The 27,784-nt window shown below is 36.8% G+C and overlaps 1 protein-coding gene across 2 annotated transcripts in view; it reads left to right on the top strand.

The window, feature by feature from the left end:
• Nucleotides 1-27,784, top strand: part of SNX13 (sorting nexin 13) — a 150,682-nt gene that overhangs the window by 65,833 nt on the left and 57,065 nt on the right. For both annotated transcript variants that reach the window (XM_011944147.1, XM_011944146.1), the window contains 4 exons: nucleotides 1,457-1,545; nucleotides 6,662-6,745; nucleotides 25,114-25,252; nucleotides 25,645-25,733. In XM_011944147.1, coding sequence (XP_011799537.1) covers nucleotides 1,457-1,545; nucleotides 6,662-6,745; nucleotides 25,114-25,252; nucleotides 25,645-25,733 — 401 coding nt within the window. The remainder of the gene's footprint in view (nucleotides 1-1,456; nucleotides 1,546-6,661; nucleotides 6,746-25,113; nucleotides 25,253-25,644; nucleotides 25,734-27,784) is intronic.

Genomic DNA, 27,784 nt, shown 5'->3' with positions numbered 1-27,784 from the left:
GCCAGGATGGTCTCGATCTCCTGACCTCGTGATCCGCCCGTCTCGGCCTCCCAAAGTGCTGGGATTACAGGCTTGAGCCACCGTGCCCAGCCAATATTTTATAATTGAATTTTTTTTATCTGTAGTGATTTCTCTTCCTCTTGAATTTATTATTTTTGCTTCAGAAGTATGCCTGTTACCATAAAATATTTCCTAAGGGAATGAATATAGTGATTTCAAATAAAATTTATAGATTTCAGCAGGCTTGTCTTTTATTTGTAGGAGTTTACACTAGACAAGTTTTAGCTGAGGACGTTATCTTTTCCCAGTTTTGCACGTATTAAGTCTTTGTTAATTGGCACAGTTTTAAATTAAGAGGATCACTTACGCAATTATATTCCCAGGAAGTGTCAGCACAGGAACAACTATAGAAAAGCCCTTCTAGTTGTGGAAATTGTTTTCTTAGATTTTGAAAATGTTTTAAATATTTTTATTTATTTCCTTTGTTCTTCCTTTCTTGTTTTCCCTTTTCTTTTTGTTTTTATTGTATAATTCAGCTTTTAATGGCCAGTTTATTAGCACTGTTAAGAAATATAGTTAACACTTGAACAGTGAGAGGGTTGGGGGTACTGACCCCCTGTGCAGTCAGAATTCTGTGCATAACTTTTGTCCCCCAAAAACTTAAATACTAACAGCCCACTGTTAACCATAACCCTTACCAATAATGTAAAAAATTGATTAACACACAGAGTAGTATCTGCACATATTTTATGCATTCATAGCATACCTTTTTCTTAATTTTTTTGATATTTCTAGGCTATGTGGTTCATCTCTGCATTTTTTAAATTGTCACAAATCTCTAAAAAATTTTCTAATATATTTACTGAAAAAAGTCCACATAAAAGTGGGCCTGAGCAATTCAAACTCTTTGTTCAAGGGTCAATTTGTATTATAGTAACTTAGAATGTAACTCATAGATATACTGATGTGCAATAGTTTTATGTAAGTTGAGCTCTCTTAAATCAGCAGAATAGACGAGCATACTCTTTTTTTCCTTTGTTATAGCCTGCTGAGATGGTGGAGGTTTTTCCTTGAAAGAAGAATTATAGCTATATTTTAAAATGTGTGAATAACTTTTAAGTATGGAAAGCTAATTAATGTGTGGTAGAATTACAAAGTACCTGGTCCATCTAAAACTATTTTGGGAAAAATGACTTGTAATGAAATTTTTTATGATTCAAACAACTGGTTAAAACAGCAAAATTAAAAAACAGTTAAGTTGATTAATGAATAGTTACTACTTGAAGAATAATGAAGGAATTTTTAATGAATACTGATGTGTACTAATTACTAAAATAATAAGCCATTTTAAGCAGAGAACTGCTTATTTCTACCTTTTTTATGTACCTTATATATCAAGAGTAAGTGTAGACTTTACATTTTCTAATGTTATGATAGCTACTTTTTCTATTTTTAGGATTCCTAAGGGATTTGTGTGAGGTCTTATTATATTTATTGCTACCTCCTGGAGATTTCCAGAACAAGATCATGCGATACTTTGTCAGGGTAAGCTTAAACTCATACCAAATCATACCTGTAAAAAAACGTAGAGCAGCAGTTTTCAAAATTTTTGGTCTTAAGACCCTGTTACACTCTTAAAAATTATTGAAAACTCTAAAGAGCTTTTGTTTATGTGGGTTTTCTTTAAAATATTTACATATTATAAGTGAAAACTAAGAAATTTTTAAAACATGAAAATATACAAGCATGTATTTCCTTACCTGATACATAGATAGAGCACCATAGCATTACATAACTTTTGTAAAGGTCACTGTGAGTACATGAAAGAACAAGAGTGAAAAGTTAAATAATGTCTTAGCATTATTATGAAAATGGTGTTGAAAGGGTCACCTGAAACCCAAGCTTCTGGGGGAACTTGAGGTTCATGGAAACCTCCCCCCAGTCCCCCAGGAGTCTCTGGCTGATAGGTGCTTTGGTTTTTGGTTATGACAAAAGTTTGTTTTAAATTTTCTTATACCCTAGTGTTATCTAAATCAGGTTAGATAAAAATAACATTTTTGGACAGAAACTTTAAAAACTGTGCAGTTAAGATTATGTTTTTTTGTAATTGGAAAATTAATGTCAGATGAGAATAGTAGTCTTGGACTCTTTATTCCCTGAGTATAAACCTTCAGAGTAAAGCTCTGTGTGTAAATTTAAAGGAATAACATTTGGCTTTGGCTGCTGGTAATGATGTAGAAATGCTAGCTACATAAGATCATGTCCTGGTTGAATGGGTAACATGAAAGTTTTGAATTTTCCTAAAAACAGAAGCTTATGATCTCTTTACTCTTTAGACAGACTGAAGAGATCATAGATATAGATATCTGTATCTGCAACAAAATAGGTAACAATTCCTGCTTTTATGCTTGTATGGTATTGTTTATAAGCAATACCATACAATTTCCTAACATCTACCTAGCTTGAGTTCAGTGTACTTCTCAGGTATGTTAATGGTACTTACATGAAGTAATAGAAAGTGCTTAGTGTTGATGGGAGGAGCCTTATTATATATTGTTAAGGCCAATTATTTGGGCTGGTCTTTATCAAGGGTGACAAGTACCTGGATGTCTATCACTAGATTCATATCTGCCACTGAAGGAAGATAGTACTAATCAGGTATAGCACTTGTTCATGCAGAGTATCCATTTGGCATAATAATCTGTTTCCATAATACTCCAGCCAGCTACTGTTATGTGGAATCTCAGCATTATTTCACATGTCTTGCCATCTTTTCCTTTTTGAAACTCTGTTTTCTCTTTTCTTTCATGTCACTGGTCTCATTTTTAGTCACCTTTGTTTTCCTTTTTAGTCATGTTTATACTCCTTAACTTCTCTTCTGCTTAAGTTTTGAATATTCAAGATCTTAAGTCCCAGGACTTTTTCTTGCTCATCCATTACTGTGGCTTTAAACACCTTTCAAATGCTAATGAGTTTGAAATTTATAGCTTTATTTCATATTTACCTTCTGAGCTCTGGGCAACTCTGAGCTGCCCTCTTGAAGTAACCACTAGAGTGACTCACAGCTTTTTAAAACTTAAATGTCCAAAGTGGAAGTCTTATTCTTTGTCTGCCTTTTAGTCTTCTCTCCATCCTAGTAAGTGGTATGATCGTCTAGTAAATTTTTCAGATCTCAAGTCCTCCAAGAGGCTTACAGGTTCGCATGTAGTGTGGCCTTATTTACCTCTCTAGCCTTCATGCCAAGCAATGTCAAGGAAAACCAGAGCTGGACAGTAAAGTGTAGGAAAAAACAGACCTTATCTAGCAACTGTTGCAGTAGGAGAAAAGTGACCTCGGTATAGAATTGATCTCAATTCTGAATACAACAAGAACAAGTTGGGATTTATAGCCAAGGAGCAGGCCGGGGATCAGTGGATGGAAAATTACTAAAAGGAAACATCAGGTGTAAGTGGGAATTATGGGTAAACAGACTTAATAGGATTCTTGTTGAGAGCGGGCTGGGATGTTCAGACACAAAGGGTGGGGACTGAGGAATTTAGGGTGAGGAAGGTCTGTCTAAACCCACTTGATAGAATTCTTGCTAAAACTGCAATGAAAAGATGAACAGACATGGAAACTCAAAGGTTAGGGCGTAAATGGGTGGAGGATTCAGAGGAGCCTAAGTTTGGTCAAGGATGGTCTTTGTTAGTGGTCACTATACTCCAGCCACACTGGCATTTTCCCCCAAAAGTGCCATTTTTCTCCCTGCCTCTCTAATGTCCTTTTTTTCCTCTGTTAAGAATGATTCTTCGGCCAGGCGCGGTGGCTCAAGCCTGTAATCCCAGCACTTTGGGAGGCTGAGGTGGGCGGATCACGAGGTCAAGAGATCTAGACCATCCTGGCTAACACGGTGAAATCTCGTCTCTACTAAAAATACAAAAAATTAGCCAGGCATGGTGGCAGGCACCTGTAGTCCCAGCTGCTTGGGAGGCTGAGGCAGGAGAATGGCGTGAATCTGGGAGGCGGAGCTTGCAGTGAGCTGAGATCACGCCACTGGACTCCAGCCTGGGCGACAGAGCAAGACTCCATCTCAGAAAAACAAAACAAAACAAAACAAAAAACCGATTCCTCTTATTCTGTCAGCTAAATTGTATTCATTCTTCATCTCACTTCATGTCATTTCCTTAGAGATGCCCACCCTGACCACCCAATCTAAATCTCCCTCATAATTCCCTGTTATTATAGATAACATCCAATTTTTTTCCTTCATAGCGTTTACCATATTTTAAGATGGTAATTTGGTTGTTAATTTGGTACCTCTTTCTCCCAGATGAATTGTAACTCTAATGAGGACAGAGACAATATCTGTATTTATCATAAATATATACTTAGTGCTTAACATAATAACTGGCACATAGCAGATGCTCAGTCAGACAATCAGTTTTATTGCAAAAGGAAACCCATTTACCCTCTTGCTGGCTGTGGTGCATGTGCTACTGCAGCTTCTTGAAGATTAAGTTGACTCCTAAGAGCCGTGAATGAAAATCTGCCTTGTTACATGAGGTTATTTAAAATAGGATTTTAATGAGCACATTTTTTTAATAATAAATTTCTCTTTTAGGCCAGTATTTTATTTCTTTTTGGTTGAATCTAACTGAGTGAGGATAATTACAGACCATGCATTTAGCAAATCAGTTTTTTTCCTTTAGCTCTTTCTTTGTTTTCTTTTGTCAGTAATTCTAAGATTTCTCAGAAGATATTTTGTTTAGATTAAATAACAGATGAAAGAGTTTTAATTTTCTTTGTACGGATACTTTGTATAGATTGTGTTAAGTCACTGTATTTGAGATAATTGCTATTTAATTGCCTCTACTTTCTTGCCATTACTATGTTTTTATTCCTTTAAAGATATGGCTCCAATGACTTTGTATCTTTTAGGCCCCATGTTTGACAAACAGTGCTGTCTTCTAAAAATTGGGGATCTTAAAGTAGGAATTATGTGGAAGTGGCTATTTGCTTGGAATATTTAGAGCTGTCACTAGGACCTTGAGTCATATGATTAGCCCTTGACTAACCAAACCCTTTAATGTGACAGATTAGGAGTTTTCTAGTACAAGTCAACTAATTACACCAACTAATAAGAAACACATAATTTAATCAGAAATTTTCCCCAGGTGTTTTTTTCTCCTTTTGAAAAGAAACATTGGAAAAAGTGTGTGTGTGTGTGTGTGTGTGTGTGTGAATTTTTTCCTAACAAAGTACATTTTAAACTTTGAACATGTGACCAGAGACATAATTTGAAGGAAGGAATTACATACACAAATACAATTTTAAAGAAGTAGGAGACTAAAACTAACCTTGAAAGAAGCCATTTTTTGTCATTTCGGACTGTAAAGTGTCTCCAAAGACATTTCAGAAAATTACTGGCGCCTCCAAATCAGCTTTTTGGAAATACTGATTCATCATGGGGGTAATGGTTGGCAGAGACTTGTACAGTTTACAAAAGAGACTTGTACAGCTTACTAAAAATAAAGACTACCTTCTGTGAACTTACACGAGAAAATAGCACAAATAAATTAGAGATCTGGGAAGAAAAAATGATCCTTTAATTAGAAAAATTAAACATCCTGTTAAGCTTATTGTTATTTAATCTCCCCCAATATTCTTAAGAAATTAGGTTTCATAAATTTATATATTACTGGCACTAAAGGGTAATACCAGGTGAAATCATTGTATTTATAGAATCAGTACTAAATTCTTAGTTTCTTTTTTTCTATTCATTTATCAAATGCCTGCCCTGTTTAAAACAATGACCTTGAGAAGATGGAATGAGGAAGGTAAATATTTTTGAGGATAAATAATTCAATAGATAAGTTGACTAATTCCACTCATATAGAGGGTTCCTAGATAGTTGCCATCTATTAGAAAAATGTAAAACTTATAATTACAGAGAAAATGTCACGTGATAAATGCTGTAGATACAGGGCATGAGTATTTCAAACATTTCTGTTGGAATGATCAAGTTTTATATAACAGGATAATTGATTCTGCAGTCAGTTTTTAAAGGAAGGGCAGAATATTAATACATAGGAGCATAAACAACTACAAAGAATGGGAAGGTAGATTTCAGAGAATGTCAAGTCGATTAACATATCTGTTATTTTAAAAATGTTTATTAGGAAACTATTCAAACACAGAGAAGCATAGAGAAGAATACAGTAGACATTTATTTGCCAACCACCTAGATGTAACCAGTGTTGATAATGTACTATAGTTGCTCTGTTTCCTCCCTTGGTAGCAGTTCTAAAATCAGTGTGTATCCTTTCCTTTTCTGTTTTTATAGTTTTAATAAAGATAAATGAATCCATAAACACTGTTAGTCTTATATTTTGTCTTTTTAAAATTGACATCAATGCTAACATACTAGAGGTATCATCTTGCTTTATTTCACTCCACAGTTGTTACTGTGGAGATGTGTCCAAGTTGATATAGGTAACTTTATCTCATTTATCTAAACTGAGGCGTAGTCATCTTTTTATAAGACTGTGTTGGTTATCAAGTTTTACTTGCACGTATATCATACTTTTCTTAAGTAACAGCATTGTGTTGGAATATTTATATTATGCTATTGATTTGATAAATAGATTAAATTTGTTTTTGTTTTTTACTTTTTTTTCTTCAGGAAATCCTTGCACGAGGAATTCTTCTTCCATTAATAAATCAACTCAGTGATCCTGATTATATTAATCAGTATGTCATATGGATGGTAAGTGCCTTTTAAAATTATAACTCTGTTTTAGAAATAATTTTTAAAATGGAAAAATACAGTTGGGAGATAGGGTATTTAAGCAGTAATTTATTAAAGAAATTAAATAGAAATGTTTCTGAAGTAATCTCTGTGTTTCCAATATTTTTATTTGCTTATATTTTGAATGTGTTGGCCAAATTCTCTTTAAGAATTTTGTTGATTATCTGTCTTACAGTTATGGTACTACTACTATTTCTTTAAAAAAATAGAATATTTCACTACCCTGTATGTATAGATGATGAATATTTTTAATGACTACTATTTGATTTTTAAATACAACTTGGGATTTGAACTACTTGACATGTAACTCACATTTTATATTGTATAATAGGGAAAATATGGAGGACAGAACAGTAGAATGAGAACCAGAAGATCTGTATTCTAGATGTTTCTATAAGTTGCCTAGTGTCTATAGTAGTTAACTCAGTGGTTTTCTCCTATCAGACATATCAAAGACTTAGTGATTACTAAGTTGACAAGCCCATTTTTCTTTTTCTTTATGACGTATACTTTTCCTTAATAAACACATGGTCAAGGAAGAATTGTAAATGGGCTACGTTCTGGGAATACTTTGACAACCTACTTCTAGGTCTTTGATTTATTTTCTTAAATCTGGTATTTCTTCTCTACGTTTGTCTTCCTTTAACTCAGTCTAGCTTTCTTAAGAAAGAATTATTTGATTGTTCTTCGATTTCCCTTACATTGTCAGACTTGCCATAGTTTTATTTTTTACTTTATTTTTATTTATTTATTTTTGACGTGGGATCTCACTCTTTCATCCAGGCTAGAGTGCAGTGACAATCTTGGCTCACTGCAGCCTCTGCCTCCCTGGCTGAAGTGATCCTCCCACTTCAGCCTCTCGAGTAGCTGGGACACAGGCATGCACCACCACACCCAGCTAATTTTTTTGTACTTTTGGTAGAAGCATGGTTTTGCTATGTAGCCCTGGCCAGTCATGAATTCCTGAGCTCAAGCAATCCGCCTGCCTCAGCCTCCCAAAGTGCTGGGGATTACAGATGTGAGCCATCATGCCTGGCTGCTATTGTTTTATTATTATTGTTGTTGCAGAGGTTTACCCTTCGACCAGGTTGTGGTACCTGCAGACAAAAACTGTTATTAATTGTGTATTTCTAGAGCCTTTCCTTGAGACTGTGGAACTTGATTCTTCTTTTCCTTTGTGAACTTTTTAAGACTTTGCATTAGGCACTATAAAAGCTTTGAAAATATACATATCTGCACAATTAAAAATATAATAAAATGAGTCTTCTTTGGCTAGGAATTCAACTCCTAAGAAGTTATTCTAAAGTGATAATCAAATTTGTGACAATCTATATTTAAAAATTTTAACAAGTTTTTAATTTTTAAAAATTATGAATATGTGAGAGTTGTACATATTTATGGGGTACATGTGATATTTTGATATAAGCATACAATGTGTAATGTTCAAATCAGGATAATTGGGGTATCCATCATATCCAGCATTTATCACTTCTTTGCATTAGGAACATTCCAGTTCCACTCCTTTGATTTTTTTGAAATATACAATGAATTATTGTTAACTGTAGCCACCCTATTGGGATACTGAATAGTAGATCTTACTCTTTCTGTCTGAGTGTGTTTTATACCCATTAGCCGTTCTTTTATTTCCCTTCCCAGCCTCTGGTAAAGAAACATTATTTGGCACTGTATCTCCATGATTTCAGTCTTTGTTTTGTTTCCCACATATTTAGCCTACTGTGCATGGTTAATTTGACTTAACATAATGTCCCCCAGTCAATATTTCATTTTTTTTATGGCTGAATAATATTCTGTTTTATGTATGTATCATGTTTTGTTTATCCATTTCTTTACATATTTGCCAGCATTTGTTATTGCCTCTCTTTTGGATAAAAGCCATTTTAACTGGAGTGAAATAGTGTCTCATTGTAGTTTTAATTTGTATTTCTATGATAATAAGTGCTGTTGAGCATTTTTTAATGTTGTCTTTTGAGAAATGTCTATTCAGATCTTTTGCTCATTTTTAATAGGATTATTAGTTTTTTTCCTATTGAGTTGTTTGAGCTCCTTATGTGTTCCGGTTATTATTTCTTTGTCAAATGGGTAGCTTGCAAATATTTTCTCCTGTTCGATGGATTGTCTCTTCCCTTTGTTGATAATTCGCTTTGCTGTGCAGAAGCCTTTTAGCTTGATGTGATCCCATTTGTACATTTTTGCTTTGGTTTCCCTACGCTTTTGAGGTCTTATATAAGAAATCTTTGCTCAGACCAATGTCATGGATTGTTTCCCCACTGTTTTCTTCTAGTAATTTTATAGTTTCACATCTTAGATTGAAGTCTTTAATCCATTTTAAATTGGTTTTTCTATATGCTGAGAGATAGGGGTCTAGTTTCATTCCTCTGCATATGGATATCCAGTTTTCTTGGCACCATTTATTAAAGTGACTTTTTTCCCCAATACATATTTTTGGCACATTTGTAAAAAATGAATTTACTGTGAATGTGTGGGTTTATATCTGTGTTAAATTTGAAGTCAAGTAATGTGATGTCTTCAGCTTTGTTCTTTTCTGCTTAGGATTGCTTTGGCTATTCTGGGTCTTTTGTAGTTCCATATAGTAATACATTTTGGGATTATTTTTTCTATTTCTGTGAAGAAAGTTATTGGTATTTTGATATGGTTTGCTTTGAATTTGCAGATTGCTTTTTGTAGTATGGACATTTTAGCAACATTGATTCTTCCAGTCCATGAACATGGAGCATCTTTTCATTTTTTTGTGTCTTCTTCAATTTCTTTTATCAGTGTTTTACAGTTTCCCTTGTAGACATCTTTTATTTCCTTGATTAAGTTTATTCTTAGATATTTTATTTTATTTGTGATTATATGGGATTACTTTTCTTGTTTTCTTTCTCAAATTGTTCAAATAGAAACACTATTGATTTTTGTATGTTCGTTTTGTATCTTGAAGCTTTGCTACATTTGTTTTATCAGTTATTTTTTGTTGATTTGTTTTAGTCATCTTACTAGAGATATGAGTGGTTTGTACACCACAGCTGCAGTGTTATTCTGTAGTTGTCTGTGTACTTAGTGTCATTAATTTTTATACTTTCAGATGATTTCTCATTGCTCATTAACATGCTTTTCTTTCAGATTGAAAAACTCCCTTAAGGATTTCTAGTAAGACTTGTCTCATATTGATGAAATCCCTTAGCTTTTGTTTGTCTGGCCAAGACTTTATTTCTCCTTCAGAGTTAACAGATAAATTTGCCGGATATGGTATTTTAGGTTGGAAGACATTTTTTTTCCTTCAGCACTTTGAATGTATGAATGATCCCACTCCCTCCTGGCCTGTAAGGTTTCTGCTCAGATGTGTGCTGCCAAATGTATCAGAGCTCCTTTGTGTTATTTGCTGCTGCTGCTGCTGTTCTTCCTCTTCCTCCTTCTCCTTCCCCTCCCCCCTCTCCTCCTCCTCCTCCTTCTTCTCCTTCTTCTTTTTGCAGCTTTTAGGATTATTTATCCTTGACCTTTGAGAATTTGATTTACATGCCTTTGGTCATCTTATTTGGATTGAATATTCTTGGTATTTTCAACCTTCTTAATTATTTATTTTAATCTTCTCAATCTGGACTTATTTGTACCATCCTTCTTGAGAGGGCTTTTCATGAAGTCAAAAGGGATTGAATGTTGTAACCTAAGCCTGTGGTCACTATACTATTTCAGCGCTAGTGGGATCCCTAAGCCCAGGAATACTATGACTCTTGGAGACTCCTAAATACACTGCTATGATGTACTTTATTAAGATAAAGGAGAATTCCCTATGTTACCAGACAAAGTCTTTCATGCTCTTTCCTCTCTTTCTCTTAATTACAAAGGGTCTCTTTCTGTGTAATGCTGCCTGGAGTTGGGGAAACAGTGACATGGACACTGTCATGGTCACCATAGCTGGCACTGTGGAGAGTTGCACCTCAAGCCTTGCAGAGCAGCCCAGTACTGGGGCTTGCCTAAGGCCCGTGGCCACTGCTGCCTGGCTGCTGCTGCTATTTATTCATGGCCCAGGACCACTTTAGTCAGCAAATTGTGAATTCTGCTAGGGACTGGGTCTGTCTCATCAGGGCAACAGCTTCCCTTCTGGCCAAGGGTGGGTCTAGAAATGCTGTCCAGGATGAAAGATGTATATTCTTGGGTTTCAGGAATCTGCCTGTTTGTTTTACTGTGGCTGAGCTGGTACCTAAGTTTTTTTTTTTTTTTTTTTTGAGACGGAGTCTCGCTCTGTCGCCCAGGCTGGAGTGCAGTGGCCGGATCTCAGCTCACTGCAAGCTCCGCCCCCGGGTTTTTTACGCCATTCTCCTGCCTCAGCCTCCCAAGTAGCTGGGACTACAGGCGCCCGCCATCTCGCCTGGCTAGTTTTTTGTATTTTTTAGTAGAGACGGGGTTTCACCGTATTAGTCAGGATGGTCTCGATCTCCTGACCTCGTGATCCGCCCGTCTCGGCCTCCCAAAGTGCTGGGATTACAGGCTTGAGCCACCGCGCCCGGCCAAGGTACCTAAGTTTTAAGACACAGCCCTCTGTATTCCTCCCTTTCCTTCCTCTAAGTGGAAGGAGTCTTTGCTGGAGTTACACTGCCTGGAAGTGGTGGAGGGATGACACAGACACTCTATTGGCCACCATAGCTGGTGTTACACTGGGTCATACCCCAAGTCAACTGACTGCTGAGAAGAGTGTATGTAGCATCAGGGCTTGCCCTAGGACTGCAGTGCTTGTGGCCTGACTGCCACTCACATTTATTTAGTGCCCCAGGTCACTTCAGTCAGCCCATAGTGAAGCCACCTGGGTTCGAGTTATTCCTCTTGAGCTGAAGAATTCTGGTCTGCCTCAGGGCTGGTGTAAATGCTCCTTCCCTGGGTGCTAGTGGAATTCTGTCCTGTGCCATGACAGAGCAGTTCTCAGTTTCAAAGTGGAGTTCTATACTCACTTCACTCTTCCTCCCACAAACCCACAGATTCTCTTTCTGTGCTGTGCTGTCCGCGGTTGAGGGGAGGGATGGTGGAGGCAATGCAAGACTGTCTTTCCTACCCTTTTGAATGCCACTTTCCTTGATATTATGCTCAAACCAGGTACTGTGATTGCTCAACTAATTTTGTGGTTCCTAGGAAGGTGCATGGACAGTTGTTTAATATGGTGTTCCCGTGGGGAGGATGATTGCTGGAAGGCTCTACTTGGCCACCTTGCTTGGCCTTCTCCAATAATGTATATTTAAGACCATTCATGGCAGCATTTGTTATAGTAACAAGAAATGAAAGCAACTTAAATGTCCCAAATAGGGGATTAATTAATATATAATAACACATTGATGCAATTGAATACTATGTAACCATTTAAAATGATAATAGTATATCTTTATGAACTTGAAAAATTGTTCATATCTTTTGCATGAAAAAGATAACTAAAATTAGCATATATGTTAGATAAATATCCCATTCTTTAGAAAAATATATTTATTAATGACTATAATTCTCATAGGATATAGACTGAAATGTTAATAGAAAGGTAGTGATTTTTCTTATATATTTCATTTCACTTGCAATGAGTATGGATTATGTAATAAAATAGTATTTTTTTAAGCAGTAGAAACTTACATGCAAAATTTATAAACATTTAAGTTAAAATTAAGGGTAAATAGTAATAAAATTTGTTTAGTAATACAGAAAATGGATATTGTATACTAAACATAACTAATCAGGATATTATAATGTATATTATTAATTCTGGTCCAAAAAAGGAAGCATGTTCAGCAGAATGTTATGGTTATCTCTCACTCATGGGATTAGGAATTATTTTTGTTCCCCTCTCTCTCTATACATATATTTTGTAGTGTTCAGTTTTCTGTTCCTGAGCATGTATTAACTGCATTAACTGTAATTACGTATATACTAAAAACATTTTGGAGCAGGCTTAACCTATATTCTAAAAATATGTCAAACTCTTGGAGGCAGCAAATAGCTGAATTACTGAGGGTTCTGCAGAAACCTCACTTCTTGCCTCCTCAAGAAAGAATTTGAGAAGCGCAAGGCAGTAAAAGAGACTGAGGTAGGTTTCAGAGCAGGCGTGGAAGTTTATTAAAAAGCTTTAGAGCAGGAAATAAAGGAAAGTACACTGGAAGAGACCCAAGTGGGCACTTTGGAGGTCAAGTGCCCTGTTTAACCTTGATCCTACGATTTTATGTAGTGGTCCACTTCTGGCGGCTTGCATCACTCTTCCCATGATTCTTCCCTTTGGGTGGGCTGCCCCGCATGCACGGTGCCCTCCTTACACTTGGGAAGTGAGCACACGCAGTGTGTTTAGGAAGTTGTACACATGCCCATCTGAGACTTTCTTCGCTTTTCTGGGGGCATTCCACTGGAAGGTCATACTCTGTCATTTTGTCTCTTAATGCTCATCCTCGAGCTCACTTCATTATTCCCTGATATTTTATTGGAAGCTAGTTACCAATTTCAAGTGTTTTTATCTGTTTGGGAAATTGCCACTTCCTGGTACCTGTGACCAGTGATTACTTTAGTGTGACAACTGTGGACCATCAGGAAATTGCCTCTCCCTGGTGTGGGCTGCAAATTATTTTTAAAGAGGCAGTGTGATAACTGCCAAACCCATCACCTGATGGCTGCCTGACATTCCTGGCAGTGTGTCCAGAATTGGTGGGTTCTTGGTCTCACTGACTTCAAGAATGAAGCCGCAGATATATTATGGTGAGTGTTAGGGTTCTTAAAGATGGTATGTCTGGAGTTTGTTCCTTGAGATGTGCAGACGTGTCCAGAGTTTCTTTCTTCTTGTGGCTTTGTGGTCTTGCTGGCTTTAGGAGTGAAGCTGCAGACCTTTGCAGTGAGTGTTACAGCTCATAAAGGTGGCGCATCTGGAGTTGTTCGTCCCTCCCGGTGGGTTCGTGGTCTTGCCGGCTTCAGGAGTGAGGCTGCAGACCTTTGTGGTGAGTGTTACAGCTCATAAAGGTGGCGCGTCCGGAGTTGTTCATTCCTTCCGGTGGGTTCGCAGTCTCGCTGACTTCATGAGTGAAGCTGCAGACCTTTGCAGTGTTACAGCTCATAAAGGCGGTGCGGACCCAAAGAGTGAGCAGCAGCAAGATTTATTGCAAAGAGCGAAAGAACAAAGCTTCCAGCCTGGAAGGGGACCGGAGTGGGTTGCCCCCGCTGGTTTGGGCAGCCTGCTTTTATTCCATTATCTGACCCCACCCACATCCTGGTGATTGGTCCATTTTACAGAGAGCTGATTGGCCCATTTTACAGAGAAGGATTGGTCCGTTTTGACAGGGTACTGATTGGTGCATTTATAAACCTTTAGTTGGCTACAGAGTGCTGATTGGTGTGTTTACAATCCTTTAGCTAAACATAAAAGTTCTTCAAGTGCCCACCAGATTAGCTAGACACAGATCACTGATTGATGCATTTACAAACCTTGAGCTAGACAGAGAGTGCTGATTGGTGTGTTTACAAACCTTGAGCTAAACACAGAGCACTGATTGGTGCATTTACAATCTTTTAGCTAGACATAAAAGTTCTCCAAGTCCCAACCCGACTCAGGAGCCCAGCTGTCTTTGCCTAGTGGATCCTGTGCTAGGGCTGCCGGTAGAGCTGCCCGTCAGTCCCGCGCCGGTGCCTGCACTCCTCAGCTCTTATGCAGTTGATGGGACCAGGCGCCCTGGAGCAGGGAGTGGTGACCGTTGGGGAGGCTGGGGCTGTGTGGGAACCCAGGAGGGGTTGGGGGTGGATTCAGAGGCTCAGGCATGGCAGACTGCAGGTGCCAAGCCCTGCCCAGTCGGGAGGTGGCTGAGGCCGGGTGAGAATTCGAGCACAGCTCCAGGTGGGCCGACAGTGCTGGGGGACCCAGCGCACCCTCCGCAGCTGCTGACCCAGGTGCTAAGCTCCTCATTGTCTGGGGCTGGCAGTGCCGGCCAGCTGCTCCCAGTGTGGGGCCCGCCAAGCCAGCGCCTACTTGAAACTCTTGCTGCCTGCACCATGGCTCCGCCCCAGTTCCCACCCGCGCCTCTCCCTCCACACCTCCCCGCAAACAGAGGGAGCCGGCTTTGGCCTCGGCCAGCCCAAAGAGGGGCTTCCACAATGCAGTGGCAGACTGAAGGGATCCTCAAGCGTGGCCAGAGTAGATGCTGCGGCCTGAGGAGGTGTCAAGAGCGAGTGAGGGCTGCTAGCACGTTGTCACCTCTCAGCAGGGGTGGGTTGAAAGGGTGTTCTCCTGCCTTGCCATATTTTTACTTAATGCACAGGAATGCAATCTCTATTGTACTTTGCAATAAAATATCAGGAATAAAAATATCTGTGCATGGTGGTGCATACTTGTGGTCCCAGCTACTCCAGAGGCTGAAGTGGGAAGATCATATGAGCCCAGGAGATCAAAGCTGCAGTGAGCTGTGATTGTGCCATTGTACTCCAGCCTAGGCAACAGAGCAAGACCCCATCACACACACACACACACACACACACACACACACACACACACGAAAAGTCACAAATAAATGGAAACACATACTGTGTTCATGAAGTGACCTAATATTGTAAAGACAGCCATACTCCCCAGAACAATTTACAGATTCAGTGCAATTCTTACCAAAATCCCAATGATGTTTCTTTGCATTTCACCCTTCCTGATTTCAAAACCTGTTACAAAGCTACAGTAATTAACTGTATGGTGCTGGCATAAAGATAGAAATGTAGACTTAGTGGAACAGAGTAGAGAACCGAGAAGTTCTCATATGTGTACTCAAATAATCTGCATAGGTTTGTATCAGGGCTACAAAATGGGAAAGAATAATCTCTTCAGCCAATGGTATTGGGAAGACAGGATAGCCACTTGCTAAAGGATGAAGGTGTTCCCTTAACCTTGCCCTACATGTAAAAATTAACTCTAAATGGATTAAAGACCTGAAACAACAAAACTCCTAGAAGTATATGTAAGGGAAAAGCTTCTTAGATTTGACTATGATTTCTTTGATATGATACCAAAAGCTCAGACAAAAATAACAAAAATAGTGAGTGGGAGTGTATCAGACTAAAAAGCTGCCCAGCAAAGGAGCAATCACCAGAGTGAAAAGGTACCCTATAGAATGGGTGAAAATATTTGCAAGCCATGTATCTGATTAGGAGTTAACATCCATCATATATAAAGAAGTCATACTACTCAGCAACAGGAAAAAGAAAAGTATTTAAAAATGTGCAAGATACTATAATGACATATCTCCATGGAAGTTATACAGATGGCCAAGAATGATAGGAAAAGATGCACAACATCCCTAATCATTATGGAAAGGCAAATCAAAACCGTAATAGTAAATGAATTATCTTACAACCATTTGGTCACTATTAAAAGAAGAAAAACAAAATATCAGGTGTTGGCAAGGATGTGGAAAAATTGCAACTTTTGTGCACTATTGATGGAATGTAAAATGGTGCAGACACTTTGGAAAACAGTTTGGAGGTTCTTCTCAAAATTGTTACTGTATGATCTAACAATCCCACGTCTAGGTCTCTATTCAAAAGAATTGAAAACAGGATCTTAAAGGGATATTTGTGTAATCATGATTATAGTATTCACAGTAGCCAAGAGTTGGAAATTACCTTAAGTGTCTATCAACAGATGAATGCATAAAGAGAATGTGGTATACACATACAATAAAATATTATTCAGCCCTACAAAAAAGGAAATCCTATATATCCTATAACATGATAAACCTTGAGAATACTGTGTTAAATGAAGTAAGCTTATCATACAAAGACAAATACTGCATGATCCCTCTTTGAGTAGTCAAACTCTTAGTAAAATGTTGGTTGCCAGGATCTGGGAGGAGAGAACAAACAGGATTTGTTGTTCAGTGGACCGAGAATTTCGGTTTTCAAGATAAAAGATCAGAGAACTGTTAAAAACAGTGTTCTGATAGTTTATACCACTGTTAACTTAAAATGTTTTAAGGTGATAAATTTTGTTTTGTGTTTTTGACCACAGTAGAAAAAAGAATGAAATGAACAAATTGCCTTTCAGAGTTGTGTTATAATTTTGCCTTTCCAGTGGCAGTATTTGATAGTTCTGGTCTTTCCACATTCTGATTAACATTTAGCATTGTCAGTCTTAAATTTTAACTTCTCTAGTACATGTGAATTGGTATTTTGTTGTGGTTACTTGCAGTTTCTTTATTACTAATGATACTGAGCGTTTTTTCCTGTGATTATTGGCCTGTTTTGTATCTTTTTTTCAAGTGCTCATTTTCTCTCCTTCTGTTTATCTTTTTTAAATTGATAATGTAAGAATGCTTCATATATTCTACATATAAGTTCTTTATCAGGTATATGTATTGCAGATATTATTCCCTAGGTTATGACTTGTTTTTTTTTCTCTTTCAGTGATGTCTTTTGATGACAATTTAAAAATTTTGATGAAACATAATTTCCCAATTCTTGTTCCACAGCTAGTATTTTTATGGTCTTCTCTAGGAAATCCTTGTTTATTTGAAGATTACCAAGTTATTTGTCTATGCTAAGTTTTATAATTTTTACTTTTATATTTTGTACTATGATTTATCTCCTATTTTTTATGTATGTGGAATATGAGAGTTTAGATTGATTTTTAAAATACAGATATCTAGATATTCTAGCACCATTTGTTGAAAAGACTTTTTCATAAAAGTTATTTCCTTGGCACATTACTAAAATATCAGTTTGCTATAATATGTTTGGTTCTGATTTTGGACTGTGTTCTTTTCTGTTACTCTCTTTGTGTACCCATATGCAAATATCATACTTTCTGATTACTTTAGCTTTGTAGTAATATTGAAATGGGACAGTATGAGTCTTTTACAATTGTTCTTTTTCTCTAGGATTGTTTTGATTATTTTCCACATTTATCAAAGGTTTAGTTTTTATTAAAAACCTATTAGAATTTTAATTGTGATTACATTGAATCTATAGATGGAATTTAGGAATAATGGATATTTTAACATTTTGTCTTATCTAGGAACATGGCATCTCTCCATCTAGGGAAGCCTCTGTAATTTCTCTCAGCATTGTTTTATAGTTTTTAGAGTTCATGTATCTTTCACATTTTTAAAATAAATTTTTATAAATATTTTATATTTTTGATGCTGTTATAAATGTGATTTGTTTCTTGATTTATTTGTCAGATTGTTTACTATTGACATATGGAAATGATACTGAGTATTATATGTTGATTTTGTATTCAACATTTTTTGGATTCTTTAGGTTTTTCTAAATAGGTGTTTATGTGGTCTGCAGACAAAGACAGATTGACTTTTTCCTTTCCAATTTGGATGCCCTTTATTTCTCTCTTGCCTAATTACTCTGTCTAGGACTTCGAGTGCTAGGTTGAATAAAATGTGTAAGAGTAGCCATCATTTTTCTCCTGGTTCTTAAAGGAAAAGCTTTTAGATTTTCTCCACTCAGTATGATGTTAACTGTGAGTTTGCCATACATGGCGTTTAATTGAGTTGAGGTGTTTTCCTTCTATACCTAATATTTTGGGAGATTTTATTGTGAAGGCATGTTGAATGTTATTGAATGCCCTTTCAACATCTGTTGAAATGATAATGTTTTTTGTGCTTAATTCTGTTAACATCATGTATTATGCTTATCAATTTTCATATATTGAACCATTCTTGCATTCCTGTGATGAATCCCACTTGATCATGGTGAATAATCTTTTTAATGCGTTGTTGAATTAAATTTACTAGTTTTTTTTTTTTTGAGACGGAGTCTTGCTCTGTAGTTCAGTGGCGCCGTCTCAGCTCACTGTACCCTCCACCACCCAGGTTCAAGCAATTCTCCCTGCCTCAGCCTCCCGAGTAACTGGGATTACAGGTGCCTGCCAGCGTGCCTTGCTAATTTTTGTATATTTAATAGAGATGAGGTTTTACCATGTTGGCCAGGCTGGTCTTGAACTTCTGACCTCAGGTGATCCGCCACGTTGGCCTCCCAAAATGCTGGGATTATAGGTGTGAGCCACCATGCCTGGCCAGTTTACTAGTATTTTGTTGAGGATCTATCTTGACATCTTTGTTCATCAGGGATGAGCTTGTAGTTTTCTTTTTTTGTTGTGTCCTTGTGTTGGTGTTAGAGTAATGCTGGGCTTGTAGAATGCGTTTCAAAGTATGCCTTCCTCTTTAATTTTTGGAAACATTGAATAGAATCAATATTAGTTCATTTAAAAATATTTGGTAGAATTCAGCAGCCATGAAGCCATCAGGTCTTGGGCTTTTCTTGGATAGGATACTTTTATTACTGCTTCAATCTTATTACTCGTTACTGGAATGTTTAGATTTTCTATTTCTTTATGGTTTATTCCTGATAATTTTATGTGCCAGGAATTTATTCATTTCTTCTGGGTTTTCCAGTTTGTTGGAGCATAATTATTTGTAATGGTCTCTGATGATCCTTTATATATCTGTTGTATTGTTGTAGTATATCCATTTTCATCTCTGATTGTATTTTTTTTGTGCCTCTTTTTTTCTTAGTCTAGCCTAAACATTTATTGATTTTGTTTCTCCCTTTAAAAGATTGCTTTTCAACTTAATCTTTCGTATTGTTTTCTTAGTCTCAATTTCATTTATTTTTGTGCTAAATCTTAATTTGGGGTTTGGTTTGTTATTGCTTTTCTAGTTCCTTCAGGTGAATTTTCTTTTTCTTTTCTTTCTTTCTTTTTTTTTTTTTCTTGATAGAGAGTCTCACTCTGTCAGCTAGGTTCAAATGTGGTGGCATGATCACAGCTCATTGCAATGTCAACCTGGCTAATTTTTTTATTTTTTTGTAGAGACAGGGTCTTACTATGTTTCCCAGCTAGTCGTAAACTTCTGGCTCAAGTAGTCCTCCCACCTCAACCTCCCAAAGTCCTGGGATTACAAGTGTGAGCCATATACTTGCCCTACATTCAACTGCTCTATGTCTTTTAATTGGAGAATTTAGTCCACTTACATTTAGCTTTATAGTAATATAAATAAATACTGATAAAATAAATACTGATAGGTAAGGAGGTAACTATTTTTTAGTTATAACTTCTTGCTTCCTTCTTACTGTCTTATTTTGTGGTTAAGTGATTTTTCTCTGGTAGTATGTTTTAATTTCTTGCTTTTTAGTTTAACTATTACAGGTTTTTGGATTGTCATTACCATGAGGCTTACAAAAGATACCTTAAATTTATAACAAGTTATTTTGAACTGATGACAACTTAACTTTGATTGCAAAGAAAGAAACAAAGAAAATTGTAAAGAACTTTAAACTTTAATCCTCCCACATTTTGAGTTTTGCTGTTTCAGTTTACATTGTTGATATCATTCAGGGTCGAATTCTCATTCTACTTCTCTTGCCATTTCTACCTCATCTGTGATGACTGACTTCACTGAAGTCTTGAACCCCTTAAAGTCATCTGTGAAGATTGGAATCAACTGCCAATCTTCTGTGAATGTTGATATTTGACCTCATCCCATGAATCATGAATATTCATAATGGCATCTAGAATAATGAGTCATTTCTAGAAGGTTTTCAGTTTACTTTGTTCAGATCCATCAGAGGAATCACTAGAGCAAATATCCATAGCCTTACGAAAAGTACATTTCCTAAATAGTAAGACTTGAGAGGTGAAATTACTCCTTCATCCTAGGGCTGCAGAATGGATATTGTTTTAGTAGGCATGAAAACAACATTGATATCCTTCATCAGAGCCCTGGGGAGACCAGGTGTGTTGTCAGTGAGCAGTAATATTTTGAAAGGAATCTCTTTGTAAGTGGTACATCTCAACAGTGTGCTTAAAATATTTAGTAAACCATGTTGTAAACAGACGTGCTGTTATTCAGGCTTTCTTGTTCCATTTCTGGAGCACAGGTAGAGTAGATTTAGCATAATTCCTAAGGACCCTAGGATTTTTGGAATGGTAAATGAGCATTGGCTTCAACTTAGAGTCACTACTAGCCTCTAACAAGGTACTCATTCTGTCTTTTGAGGCTTTGAAGCCAAACATTGGCTTTTACTCTCTAGTTGTAAAGGTAGTAGATGGCATCTTTTCTCCTTATAAGGCTGTTTTGTCTACAGTGAAAAATCTGTTTAGTGTAGCCACCGTTATCGATGATCGAGACTAAATCTGGATGACTTGCCATATAGCTCCTACATCAGGACTTACTGCTTCACCTTGTACTTCTATGTTATGGAGACAGCTTCTTTCCTCAAACGTCCAATTTCTGCTGGCTTCAAACTCTTCTTCTGCAGTTTCCTTACCTCTTTCAGCCTTTATAGAATTGAACCTAGTCTGGGCCTTGTGCTCGAATAGGCTTTGGACAAACGGAATGTTGTGTCTGGTGTGATTTTCTATCCTTTACCACTAATACTTTCTCCATATCACCCATAAGTGTTCTTCACATTTATCATTCATCTGTTCTGGAGCAACACTTTTAATTTCCCTGAAGAACCTTTTTTGTTTGTTTGTTTTGGGTATTCTTATATTGGATAATTGTTTAGTGTGAGAGAGCAAGCTTTCAGTCTGTCTTGGCTTTTGATACATTTTCGTGGCTAAGCTTTGTCATTTTTAGCTTTTGATTGAAAATGAAAGATTTGTGACTTTTCCTTTTGCTTGAACACTTAGAGTTCATTGTAGGGTAACTAATTGGTCTAACTTCAGTGTTGTTGTGTCTCAGTTAATAGAGAGGCCCTGCTAGAGGGAGAGAGACAGAAGAATGGTCAGTTATAGAGCAGTCAGAATATACAAAACAATTTATCAATTAATTTTGTCATCTTAAATGAATATGGTTTGTAGTGCACCAAAGCAATAATAATATCAAAGATCACTAATCACCATAGTATATATAGTAATAATGAAAAAGTCTGAAATATTCTGAAAATTATTAAAATGTGATTATGCCCATGATGTGGGCACATGTTGTTGGAAAAATGCTGATAAGAGTTTCTGGACACAGGGTTGCTAGAAAACTTCAGTTTGTTAAAAAAACACAGTGTGAAGTGTCATAGTAAAGCACAGTGGAATTGAAACAAGGTATTACTGTATTCTGTTTAATTATTTTAATGACTTTCCAGCTATTCCTTGTTACTATAACCATTATTATTTTAGTGGTTGCTTTAAGAATTAGTGTCCTCTTTAAGCTGTCATCATATGCCTAGAGGGCAGTACTTTATCACCTCATATGAAATATGAAGAACCTTGCTATAGCATAATTTTAGTTAGCCCCCATCCTTTGTTCTTTTTCATTATATATTTTATATCTACACTTACAATTTACTCCACAGTGCCATGCTCATTGTTGCGTTAAACACCCTTTCTTAAAGAAATAAAAAAATAGAAAAAAATTGTTTACGCTCATGCATTTACTTAGTATTTTCAGTACTCTTCATTATTTTTTGTAGGTACAAATTTTACTTTTGTGGTCATTTTTCTTCATTCTGAAGAACTTTCTTTAGGATTTTGTGTATTGCCAATTTTCTTTTTTCTTTTTTTTTAATTTGTTTTATTTTATTTTATTTTTTTTGAAATGGAGTCTTGCTCTGTTGCCCAGGCTGGAGTGCAGTGGCATGATTTCGGCTCACTGTAACCTCCGCCTCCCGGGTTCAAGCAGTTCTCTGCCTCAGCCTCCCAAGTACCTGGGATTACAGGTGCCTGCCAAATTTTTGTATTTTTAGTAGAGACGGGGTTTCACCATTTTGGCCAGCCTGCTCCTGAACTCCTGACCTCGTGATCCACCCACCTCAGCCTCCCAAAGTGTTGGGATTACAGGCGTAAGCCACCATGCCTGGCCTATTGCCAGTTTTCTTGTGACAAATTATCTGACCTTTTTATTCTCTGAAAGTATTTTTATTTACTGCCAAGTTTGAAGGATATTTCATTGATGTAGAATTGCTGCACTTTTTCTTTTAGTACTTTAAAAATTGTTTTGTTTTCCTCTTGCCTCTGTTTCTAATCAGAAGTCAGTTTCCACTGTATAATTGATCCCTTCTACGTAATGCATCTTACATAGTCTTGTGCTTTTATAGTATTCAGTTATTTGGCTTTTTGTTTAAAATAGATAACATCTCAAGTCTGTTACCTTTTCAGAGCCCACTCTTCTTGCTTTGCTTAGTTTAAATTTTATTTACAGTCGTAGTTATTAATTCCTCCACAACATCCTGTACTTCTTTACCTCTTTATTTGCTTATTGATACTACAACACTGGTTAAATCCAACATAACTGCTTCTCCATTCCTACTTTTAAGCAGGTGAATGTGGCTGATAAAGAAAAAGAAACCTACACTGATCTCATTTTAAATTCATGAGCACGAATCTCATTTGTGCCCTTATTCTTTCTTGCCTTGCAGTCATTAAATTTTTCCGGTTATGTTTTCTGCTCCACTCTTCTGATCAACTCTTTTATACTTCCTTCACTTTCATTTAGCGTATTTTTTTCACATCTTTTCTCTTAGCTCATGACCATAGTACTCCACTGAAAAAATTGAGGAAATCAAGAGATGTTTCGTAATATCCTGTTATCACATACATTCATAACTTGTATCTATGCATGTATATTTTATATTTTCTTCTGTTACTGTGGATGAAATACCCATGTATCTAGGTAAAGCAAGTCCTTTATGTGTGCATTGTAACCAACTCCTTCTAGACAATTTCATTTTATTGCTTTGGCAATTTTACACTTTCTCTCTGTACCATCACATTTTTACTCTTTATATGATCATTCTTATTATCATACACCTTTGTCATTATCTCTCTCATCTTAAAAAGCAGATGAAGCAAGTCATTGATATTACATTCCATTTTAGGCAGTACTCTTTTCTCCTGCTTATTTTTTTCACAGCAAAACTTTATAAGAGGGTTGATTGTTGGCTGTCTATATTTTCCCTCTCTTTTTTTCTTTTCTTTTCTGAGACAGAATCTCACTCTGGCGCCCAACCTGGAGTGCAGTGGCACGATCTCAGCTCACTTCAACCTCTGTCTCCTGTGCCCAAGCGATTATCTCACCTCAGCCTTCCAAGTAGCTGGGATTACAGGCACCTACCACCATGGCCAGCTAATTTTTGTATTTTTAGTAGAGACGGGGTTTCACCATGTTGGCCAGGCTGATCTCGAACTCCTGACTTAAGGTGATCCGCCTGCCTTGGCCTACCAAAGTGCTGCGATTACAAGCACTGCACCCAGCCATCATTTTTTAAAAACACTTCTTTACTTGGCTTGTTAGAACACCAAAGTTTGTTGATTTTTTTTTTTTCTACGTTTTTGGCCTTTCTCAGTCTTTTTGCTGTGTAAGTAAATCTTCTGAGTATCTGTCCTTAGATCTCTTCTTTTTTCACTCTACCCTCATTCTCTTGATTATTTCCATCCATGTTCATGGTTTTAAGTGTCATCTCCATGTCAATGACTTTTAAATGCGTATTTCTGTGTAGTCCTCCTTTCTGAACTCTTCTCCATCATATTCAAAAACATGCTAATGACCATTTTTATATTTAATGAGATCTCACACTTAATTTTGCCAAAAACACCCTCATAATATTTTGCCTCCCCACCACCGCCCCCGGCAAATGCTGCATCTCTTAATTTTTTTCTCCATCTTGTTTAGTGGTAACTCCACTATTCCAGTTGTCAGGCCAACGATGTTAGTGTAGTTCTATGTTCTCTTTATTTCATGGCCATATCTGATTTATCAGCAAATTCTTTTGGCATTGTCTTTACAAAACACTTCTTACCAGAAAACACTTTATAAAACACTTTGTACCATACCACCACTGTCACCACCCTGCTCCCTGACTATATTATCTTTCACTTGTATTATTAACTGGTCTTTTTTTGTGTTTTTGGCTCTGCCTTTATTTTGATACAGCAACACAGTGATTGTGTTATATTTTAGGTTAGAGAGTGTTACTCTTCTGTTTAAACTTTCCAGTTTAACTTCTGACTTGCTTCAGAGTGAAAGCTAAAACCTTTATACTATAACAGAAGATTTGCCGTCCATTGCTGCTGACCATATCTTCTGCTCAGCTTGTCTTTGGTTTAGTTCCAGTCTTCATGGCTTCTTTGCTATCATCAAATATTGTGAGCATATTCCTATTCCTACAGTTTCAAGCATGCTATATAATACTTACTTTGTTTTATTTGCAGTCTAAGACCCATTGGTGCCCAAATACAGAGCTTTTTTCTTTTTGTTGTAAGCACTGAGTATGCAGCAAATTATCCTAGCACATAGTAGGCACTCAGGATTCAGTTTTCCTTTTAATAAGTGAGTTCCTCTTTCACCTATTTTTCTTAAACTTGTTTTCAGATCCGGGATTCTAACTGCAACTATGAGGCCTTTATGAACATTATTAAATTGAGTGACAATATTGGAGAGCTAGAAGCAGTCAGAGATAAGGCAGCAGAAGAATTACAGTATCTTAGATCTCTAGATACAGCTGGTGATGGTAAGTAATGTATTTAACTTAAAGTATTTTTTTTGAAGGATTATTATATCTTCAAAACTTTGGTTAATTTACCTAAATGTCATTTTCTGCTATTAATGTTTTCACTTTAATTAAATCTTCCTTATTAGATTAACATGTGCTTAGTTAGAGTAAAAGCATTATTTTCAGAATGCGAGAATGTGATCATTGTAATTATCCCTAGAGTGGAGGTAATTGGCATGGTTTACTTTTAATTAAATAATTTTTTCACTGTATAATTTCAGATGGTTTCTTTTATTGAATAAAACAATTGCTGTATTATTGGTTATTTTGTTAAATTACAGTAAGTGCATGTTTAAAGTATTTAATAAATAACATTACCACTTTCTAGTTCATGATTTGTTTACTTTTAGATATCAACACTATCAAAAATCAAATAAATAGCTTACTATTCGTAAAGAAGGTATGTGACTCAAGAATACAGCGATTGCAGTCAGGCAAAGTAAGTAAAGTACTTTTGAATTAATGTTTAGTTATAAATACTTTATAGGGATTAAAATGCACAGTAAAGGACAAAAAGTAGGACATTTTCCAGTGCAGCACTTTACAAGAGGACTTTAAAACGAGTTTTCGTTTCGACAATGTGATATAAATATTTGTTTAAGCATGCCAAAAAGGTTAACTAAAGCGCTGCCTGAAAAATGTTAAAGTAATTGAAGATTTTATTTTATTCCTTGATTTATTTATGCATTTACTTGGGTATCATTTGTTTATTCAAAATTTACATTTATTCAGTTTTGTGAGTTGGATGCTTTTTAGAAGAGCCAAGTAGACAAACTCTTTTCATAGAGTTTACATTTTAGTTGCAGAGTCAGGAAATAAACCAATAAGCAAACTGATGCATAATATCAGGTGGTGATATCTACTGCAAAAAAACAATAATAAAGCAAAGTAGTGTATAGAGAATGTCTTGGACTGGTTTAGACAGGTGCTGAGAGGTTTGATGACACTTGATTGTAGTGAGATCTAAATAACATGAGGCAGTTAGTCCTGTGCTGTATTTTTGTTTGCCTTTGAAGTATCGATCTTACAGGCAGTCATAAGAGCAGATGCAGGAGCACTAAGGTAAGAATGTCTTTGGTGAATTGGAGGAGGTTGTTGTGATTGGTATGGAATGAATGAGCTATTGTGCTAGGAATGAAGTCATAGAAGAACCGGGGGGTTAGATCTTATATGGTCATATATGGTCTTACTGGCCATAGTAAGAGTTTGATTCTAATTATGATGAAAATCAATTGGAGATTTGCCCTGGCAAGTGACATTACCTGACTTACGAGCTAAAAGTTAAAATTATTATCTTTATTCTTTGTGAAGAATAGACACAAAGTGTGAGACAATGTGGGTAAGAATGGAAACTGAAAGATTATTTGTGATACTCCTGATTTAAAACTGGGTAAGAGATGTCTATGGAGGTTGTGAGAAGCGATTAGAGACTGGATATAGTGCTACTAGGATTTTCTTAATGGAGTGAATATGGGGTGAGAAAGAAAAAAAAATAACTCAAGGACAGTTTCAGGGTATTTTGGTTTGAGCAACTGTATAAATAGTGGTGCTGTTTACTGAATTGGGTAACACACAGAGAGGAGGAGGTTTGGAAAAGAGAATTGAGTTTTGGGTATTTTAATTTGATATCCCTGTTTGACATTCAAGTAGACATGCTACTTGGTAATCTTGAGTTCTAAGAAAAAGTTAGTGATGGAGATGAAGTTTGTAAATTCTCAACAATTATCAGATGTTTAATGAGAGACTGGATGATGTTACCTAAAAGAGTGTGTGTAAGTAGGAATGCATTGGTGACTTGGTCCTACTACACTTCAGTGAATAGAGTTTAAGACAAGTAAAGAATCTAGCCAAAGAAATAAAGTAAATAGCCAGTGAGATTGGAGGAAAACCTGAGCATGTGATACTGAAGCAGGATATTTCCCTGACCCCTTCGCAGGACTTGTTAACAGGGGTGTCTTGTTTACTCATCCTGCCATTCTCAACTTCTTGTGTTGGGGAGCACGCAAGCAAATGAGTGGGAACTTGAGTAAAGGAGTACTGGAACAAGCCTGCCACTTCGGCACTGGCGAGATCAAACTCCACTCACTCGGACCCACTGTATTCCACCCCTCGCAATAGGGAGTGCAAAAGTGAGTGGGTGGAGGAACTGGCCGGATGCATTAGTGCTGGCAAGAGCAAACCCTGTTCAGGCCCTACAGCTGTCCAGTTGGGGGTGCCTGTGACTCCCAGAGCCCCAGAAGGTGTGTTACAGTGCTCTCTTAGCTCTGCTGTCTGTGGATGGCTTAAGGGTTAACAGCTCAGTGGACCATTTGCCTTTTTGCATGAGGCGGCTGCCCTCCGCAGGTGAGGGCAAAGGGCCAGTGTGACAGCCTTTTGTGTCTGCACTCGTGGCTTCTGAGCTCTTATTCGGCGTCCAGGAAAAATGAAGTCGCATGAATGAGTTGAAAGATGGTAAATGCTGGAGATTTTATGGCCGATGAAAGTGGCTCT

This window comes from Colobus angolensis, unplaced genomic scaffold, assembly GCF_000951035.1.
Source record: "Colobus angolensis palliatus isolate OR3802 unplaced genomic scaffold, Cang.pa_1.0 Scaffold229, whole genome shotgun sequence".
Classification (NCBI taxonomy): domain Eukaryota; kingdom Metazoa; phylum Chordata; class Mammalia; order Primates; family Cercopithecidae; genus Colobus; species Colobus angolensis.
The sequence above is the reverse complement of the archived record's forward strand: the minus strand, read 5'-3'. Positions and strand labels throughout refer to the sequence as shown.